The sequence below is a fragment of the Chrysochloris asiatica genome, unplaced genomic scaffold (assembly GCF_000296735.1).
Source record: "Chrysochloris asiatica unplaced genomic scaffold, ChrAsi1.0 scaffold00193, whole genome shotgun sequence".
Classification (NCBI taxonomy): Eukaryota; Metazoa; Chordata; class Mammalia; order Afrosoricida; family Chrysochloridae; genus Chrysochloris; species Chrysochloris asiatica.
Window position 1 is genome coordinate 5,366,791 of NW_006408711.1, and position 8,022 is coordinate 5,374,812.

General features: G+C 34.6%; 1 protein-coding gene across 1 annotated transcript in view; it reads left to right on the forward strand.

Moving 5' to 3' along the window:
* SLCO6A1 (solute carrier organic anion transporter family, member 6A1) overlaps window positions 1-8,022 on the forward strand; it is a 179,856-nt gene that overhangs the window by 78,080 nt on the left and 93,754 nt on the right. Inside the window, exon 8 of the mRNA XM_006872318.1 lies at window positions 2,588-2,732. Within this exon, the coding sequence (XP_006872380.1) occupies window positions 2,588-2,732 (145 nt within the window). The remainder of the gene's footprint in view (window positions 1-2,587; window positions 2,733-8,022) is intronic.

Consider the following 8,022-nt stretch of genomic DNA (forward strand, 5'->3'; position numbering starts at 1 on the left):
AGAGGAAGACCCCCAACGAGATGGATCGGCCAGGTGGCATCATTGATGGACTCGGGGGTGGCAGCGGTGGTGAGGTTGGCCCAGGATCGAGCATTGTTTCCTTCTGCTGTGCATGGGGTAGCTATGAGTCGGTTCTGACTCGATGGCACCTGACAACAACAACAACAACATATTTAATCAAATTTCCCATTTCGCATAATATCTTAAAATAATATAACAGTAGTATAAGAACTGTGTTTAAAATTCAAGTCTCAGTACATGGTCAATGAATGAATAAAACAATATTTGTGAACTAGGAATATATACAAAAATAACTATGATTCACTAATTCAATGATATCTAGATGGACAGTATATGCAAGACAGTGTGTATTATCACTCGTATGCTATATCTTGTGGTTTGCAGTCCAGTGCTTAGCTTATGGAGTCACATCACTTCCCACTTCTACCGTGTTATTATTGACCCAGGTAGAATGAAACCATTGACAACTTTAATTTTGACTTTATTTATAATGATTTTCAATTTGTCCTATGGATGTGAAAGTTGGAAAATGAATGAGGAAAACAACAAAAAAAATCACTGCATTTGAATTATGGTTTTTGAGAAAAATATTAAAAGTACCATATACTGCCAGAAGGACAAACAAATCTGTCTTAAAAGAAGTACAGTCAGAATGCTCCCTAGAAACAAGAATTGGGAGACATCGTCTGATGTGCTTTGATCATGTGTATCAGGAGGGACCAGTTCCTAGAGAAGAACAATATACTTAGTAAAGTGGAGGGTCAGTGAAAAAGAGGAAGACCCCCAAGGACATGGATTAATACAGTGGCAACAACAATGGGCTCAAATGTGATAATTGTTTTAAGGATGGTACTGGACTGAGCAGTGTTTCTTTCTGTTGAGAACAGATAGAATCACGATGAGTCTTAGCCTATTTGATGGCACCCAATAATAATGACAATAACAATAATGCATTGCTTCAGTTGTAAGGATTTTTGTTTTCTTCACGTTCTATGTAATCTATACTGAATGCTGTCATATTTTACCTTTATTAGTAATGCTTCAAGTCATCTTCATTCTTGACAAGCAAGATTGTGTTATCTGCATATTGCAGGTTGCTGATGAGTCTTCCTCCAACCTGATGCTATGTTGTTCTTGATGCTATGTTGTTTCCTCATATCATCCAACTTTTCAGATTATCTGTTCAGCATACACAAGACCAAAATCAGTACCCTTGCGTTGAATCAAATTTGCAATGAATTTATAGGACAGAGTAGAACTGCCCTGTAGTGTTTCCAAGTTGTAAATCTTTATAGAAGCAGATTGCCACATCTTTCCCCCATGGAGCAGCTAACAACCTCATGTTGTCAATCTTTTGGTTAGCAGCTGAGTGCATTAACTACTGTCACCAGTGATCCTCTTATCTAGCACAAAAGCCGAAAGAGGTGAAAGGACACATCCATGACAAACAATTTGCAAATTTGCAAATTACATCTTGTTCTGCTTAAAAGACTGTCTCTTGATCTATGGACAGGTTGTGTCTGAGAAAATCAGGTGTTCTAGAATTGTGTGTACAATAGGGTTTTCAATCTGAGCCCTATGAAAAGCAGAAGAAGAACCAGGACTCTCTTCAGATGCACTTCTGAGTAGGTTCAAGCTGCCAAACTCTTGATTGGCAATTGTATTCTTAACCACTTGTGCCACATAAGGACTCCTCTGACTGTTTTGTTGTTGTTTTAGGTGCCATCCAGTTGGTTCCAACTTTTAGCGACTCTATTCATAACAGAGCAAAACATGGCTTGATTTTGTGCATCCTCACAATTATTGTTACATTTGATCCCATTGTTGCTGCTACTGTGTCAATCCATTTGTAAACATCACTAAATATTTTCAGACATATGAATATTTAAGAAAATACAGGAAATTAGTTTGGAAGTTTATATTTCAATATAAGTTATATCATGTTAGTTACTCTGATTAGCCTAATAGATAATAGTATATAATATCCATATCTGCATATCTTAGTAAGTTTTCTGAATAAGTTAAGCAGATTTAATTTCAGAATGTTTATAACTTTACTTTTTGTTTGTGTGAATTTCAATTTTATGTGATATACAATTAAATGTAATTGTATATCTTTAATTATATTTCTCATAATTTTCTTCAAGGGTTGCTTAACTTTCCTTTTTTAATATTTTAGTGAAAAAGAATACTTGCTAAGAAAATGAATAAGTTAATAAATAAGCAAACAAAACTAAAAGGAAGTTCTAGATACCTGGGTAATGACCTATCTATTTTTCATGAACCTTTCCAATAAACTATTAGTTATGCAAATTGAAATTATAGGTGGTATTGAAAGCACATTATGGGGGTGGGCAGATGGGGAGAAAACCAGTTTAACAATTTAAACCATTTAACCACCATATGATTCTATGTTATCATATTATTGATATGTTTTTGGTCACTTTTCAGATTTTTTTTTTTGGATTGCTCTTTTTAAAACATTTAATGGATTGATCACTAAAACATGAATGTATGCTTTGCTATAGCCTAACAAAATAATTGATATAGAACATTTCTGTTTCAGCTTATGATAAAGCAGCCAGTGTTTATGTGCCTAGCTCTGTCCAGAGCTGCAGAATATTTACTTGTTATTGGAGTTGCTGAATTTTTGCCTAAATATATTGAAAATCAGTATGAATTATCACACAAAGTGGCATCTATACTTGCAGGTATATGTTTTTTTTTCATTGTTTTCATTTCAGAACATTTGTATAAAATTCACTCCTATACATTTGTAAAATATTGCAAATGGACAGAAAGTATAAGGAGTATTATAAGCAGATACCTAATGTGATGTACTTAAATTATGAAAATATAAGCATTTTGCCATTTGTTGTTAAGTGCTGTCAAGTCAGTCTGACTCATAGCAACCCTGTATAGGGTTTCTGAGGAGCATCTGTTGGGTTTGAACTGCTGACTTTGGGTTCAAACCAACTAGTAGTCATGTGCTTATCCTACAGTTCCATACAAGGAATCCCATTGTATCAATATTTTAAACACAAAGAATATTGTAAAGACTTCTGTACGTCACTTCCTTATATTATTTAGCCTCCTCCCTCCACTGGGGAGGTAATCAGTCTTCTGAAGTTAGAATCCATCTTTCTCATACATGTTTTATATGTCTTTACTGCTTATGTGTATATTAATATTTCTAAAATTATTGTATCATTTTGTAATATCTTTCTGCCCTTTTTTTAAATCAGAAATTATACTATTCAAATTAGTGTTGATCTGTAGCTACTTAATTCATTTTAGAATTTAATTGTGCCATGTAATTCTATTTTATAAATATATCACTTAATTTGTTCATGATTCTAAAAATTTATACTAATTTAACTCCGGGCTAGTAATGAATATAAAATTGCCTTAATTTTTTTTCACATTTCTAAACAAGGTAGTATTTAATAGGTTGATTCGTGTCTCCTATGCACATTTGTAAGTTCATCTAGGTTTAGATATTGAAGTGTCATTGTATTTTTGCACATCTTCATAGTTATTAGATATTGAAATGTGACTCTGTAAAATATATTATAAATGGAATAAAGTAGTTTACGAGTCTAACCTTAATATAGGAGTCCTGGTGTGGCACCATCGGGTAAGTACTCAACCTCAAGGTAGATATGAACTAAAGGTCAGCTGTTCAAACTCACCAGCTGCTCACCAGCACTCAACAACAACAACAACAACAAACCTTAATATGAAAGTGCGTAGCCATTTTTTAAAGCTATAAAAACTCAAGCATGAACAAAATAATTTTAACAAGGGAATATTAATGTAATATTAAGAGTGTACTATTGTTACAAATTTTTATAACTCCAAACAAAACAAAATATTGAGAATGAGGGAAAAAAATAGAACATGAAGTATATAGACCAAGAAGAGAACAAATGCTGAGATGTGCAGGAATCTTGAGTTGATTTCACCCTTTTAATAAAGGAAAAACCATTGTGGGATTGTAAATAGTCCAAAAAGCCAAAAATATTACACAGATTAGTTTTGAGTGCTATTATGATGGATTTTTCTTTGTCTGCACCACTTTGTTGGTAACTGAGTAAACTTATTAACAGAGGCTTGGACCAAACCAATTCAATTTGTCCCATGTAGTATTTAATTAAGGCTAATATCAACAGTACTCTAAGCAAAAAGATGAGGGAACATTCAGTATTGACCTCAATCACATTGTTAAAGAACCTGAACCAACTGAAAAAAATTCTTTAGTCAGTAGGTTCTAGTTTAGAAAGACAAGTAGCTTTTTTCTTCAGTGTCTATATGGACATTTGTTGTGACTGTTAGATACATCAAGTCAGTTCTGACTACGGTCCTGTACTTACCCCAGGCATTTGTCCAGGTGTAAAAGACTGTATTAGCAACATCATAGATAACACTTTGTCTCAGTTATCTAAGGCTGCCATAACAAAAATACCAAAAGCATATAGTTTTAACAACCAGAAATTTATTCTCACTGTTTAGGAGGCTGGAAGTCCAAATTCAGTGAGCTGGCTTTAGGAGAACATTCTCTCTTTGGTGGCTTTAGGGAAAGGTCCTTCCTTCTTTAAGCCTCTATAGGCCCAGTATCCACCACTAATGTGTCAATTGGTAGTATTGTCGTGGCTTTCATGTTGCTGTGATGTTGAAAGTTAGGCCACTACTTATCATACACCTATCCCCTAAACTTTGAGTTACTGTCTACTCTCTACCATCCCATGGTAGGTAGGTTTCAGCTGAGCTTCCAGAAAAGGACAGATTAGGAAAAAGAAGAGGCAACCTATATCTGAATATGTTTAGTCACTGAAAACCTTATAAACAGCAGTGAAGCATTGTCAGATATAACATTGGAAGATGAGCTCTTCAGGTTGGGAGGCACTCAAAATGCAGCTTGTGAAGAGCTGCCTCCTCAAACTAGAGCAAACCATAATGATATAATAGATCAATATTGTAGGCTTTAGTGAGTTAAAATGGACTGGTATTGACCATTTTGAATCAGATGTGGTTTACTATGCCCCAAATGACAAATTCAAGAAGAACAGCATTGCATTCATCATCAAAAAGAGCTAGATCATCTAGATCAGTCATGAGGTACATCGCTGTCTGTGGTAGGATAATATCCATATGCCTCCAAGGAATACCAGTTAATAACTATTACTCAAATTTACATACCAAAAACTAAAGTCAGTTTCGATAAAATTGAAGAATCCTACAAATGTATTCCATCTGAAATTGATGAAACATGAAATCAATATGCAATGATAGTTCCTGGTAATTGGAATGTGAAGATTTGAAACAAAGAGGAAGAATCTATAGTTGGAAAATATGGTCTTGGTGATAGAAATTATGCCAGATGTAACATGATTGAATTTTGTAAGACCAATGATTTATTCATTACTAATATCTGTTAAAACAACATAAAAAATGACTATACACCTGGACTTCACCAGATGGAATACACAGAAATAAAATTGACTATAGTTATGCATTCATGGTCAAAAAGAACACATCCAGATCAATTATGAGGTACAACTCTGTCTGTGATAGGATGATATCCATGTGCCTACAGATAAGCTCAGTTAGTACCAACTTCATGCACCAACCACTAAAGCCAGTGAGGATGAATTAGAAGAATACTACCAACTTCTTCAATCTGAAATTGATCAAACATGCAATCAAGTTGTATTGATCATTGCTGGTGATTGGAATGCAAAGGTTGGGAGCAAAGGGGGAAGGATCAGTAGTTGGAAAATATGGCCTTGATGATAGAAATGATGCTGGAGAATGCATGATAGAATTCTGCAAAACCAATGATTTGTTCATTTCAAATACCTTCTTTAGACAGCATAAGAGATGACTATACACATGGACCTCACCAGATGGAATACACAGAAATCAAATTGACTACATCTGTGGAAAGAGACAGTGGAAAATCTCCATATCATCATCCAAAACAAGGCCAGGATAGACTGGGCAACAGATCATCAATTGCTGAATTGCTCATACTTAAAATCGAGGAGCTCTGGCAGAGTAGTGGTTATGAATCGGGCTGTGAACCTTAACATCTGCAGTTCGAAACTACCAGCTGTTCCATGGGAGAAAGATGAAGCTTTCTGCTCCTGTAAAGATTTACATCCTCGGAAAACCTGTACAGGGTCGCTATGAGTCGAACCCGACTCCATGGCGCATAACAACAACAAAGGAAGTACTAATTGTATATTTTTGGGCTTATCACAGGAATAAGAATTAGTCTTTGTTCTGGGGTGCCAATGGAGCTAAAAAAAAAATAATGTTTTGACAGTGTCCAAGGCTGCATACCAAGTACTGTCAATTGATTTAGTTACAGTCACAAGGCTATAGGATAGACAACTGAATTCAGTTGGTAGAATTCACAGTAAACCTATTGTTTTGCTAACTTTTTTTCACTGTCCATACATATTTGTTTAAGTAAAATGTTGTATTATCTACTTCTGCTCTTTGTAAATCCTTAAAGTTGGAATTTTGCTTTCTCTTCTTGAGATTCTATGCTGTTTCTGTTGAGCCAACTAGAATGTAGGGAAAGAGTTTGCTTAGCAATTTGTATATCCCACTAGCTCTTCTGAGCTTAAGAAGAAATTCACAGTAAAATCTCATAAAATGTACATATTAATAATGTGTTTTGAAATGAGAGTCATGATAATGTACTGAAGCCAAACATTCAGACAAGGTCCAAAGGTCACTTTAATTTTCTAGGGCAATAAGATTACAAATTATATTCAGTGCCTCATCTATATTTTCAGAAAGGAATTTGAAGCCAGGATACATGGGGAGGAAAGCTGAGAATTTTTACTATTGTCTTCAAATAGATATATGGTTTCTGAGTGGCTGGTGAGTTTGTACTGCCAACATTGTGGTTCAAACCAACTTCGCAGTCCAGTGATTATCCTATGACATCAAACCAGGATTTCTTTACTTCTAATGTTGTTTTTATTAAGTGTCACCAAGTTAATTCTGACTCATAGTGACCCTGTATAGTGTTTCCTAGGAGCAGCTAGTAGGTTTGAACTACCAACTCTGTAGTTCACAATCAAGTGCTGAACCTACAGCACTATACCAGGAGGAGTTTTTAGTTGTAATAGACACTCCTTAAATATGGGGATGAGAAAAAGTTGAAAAAAAATAATAGAAAAGTTATATTATACAACCACTACAAGCACTAACCAAAAGAAAAGTTGGTGTAGAGTAATTTTCAAAGCAAAATACATTACTAGTTATAAGGAAAGATCTGTTATAATGACAGAGGAATCAGCCTATTGGACAAATGTCAAAATTATATATTTGTATTACTTCAATAATAAAGTTTGAAAAATATATAAAATGAACTAATTAAATTAAAAAGAAGAAGAAGAAATAGTTATGGCACTGTGGGTTAATGTGCTAGATTGCAAAGTCAGTTTAAACTACAAAGTAGGCATTTCAAACTCAACAACCACTCCTCAGAAATGCTACCCAGGGTCACTATGAGTCAGAACTGACTTGATGGCGCTTAACAACAATGAATGAATACCTGACAAGATGTTAGACAAACTAAGGACAGATAATTTGAACAACGAAATTAACAAATTCAACCTAATTGAAATATATGAATCGCTACACAAGACCAGAAGAGTTGTGGGATAACATCAAGAACATCATACAGGTAGAAAGCAAAAAGTCATTAAGAAGACAAGTTAGAAGGAAAAGGTCAAAATGGATGTCAGAAAAGATACTGAAACTTACTCTCCAGCATAGAGATGCTAAACCAAAAAATAAGGAGGTACAAAAGCTGAACAGAAAATCTCTAGGATCAGCTCTAAAAGATAAAGCCAAATATTACAACAAAATGTGCAAACATCTGGAATCCAAAAACCAAAAAGGAAGATCACGCTCAGCATTTCTCAAGCTGGGGGACCTGAAGAAAAAATTCAAGCCTGAAATTTTGTTATTGAAAGATTC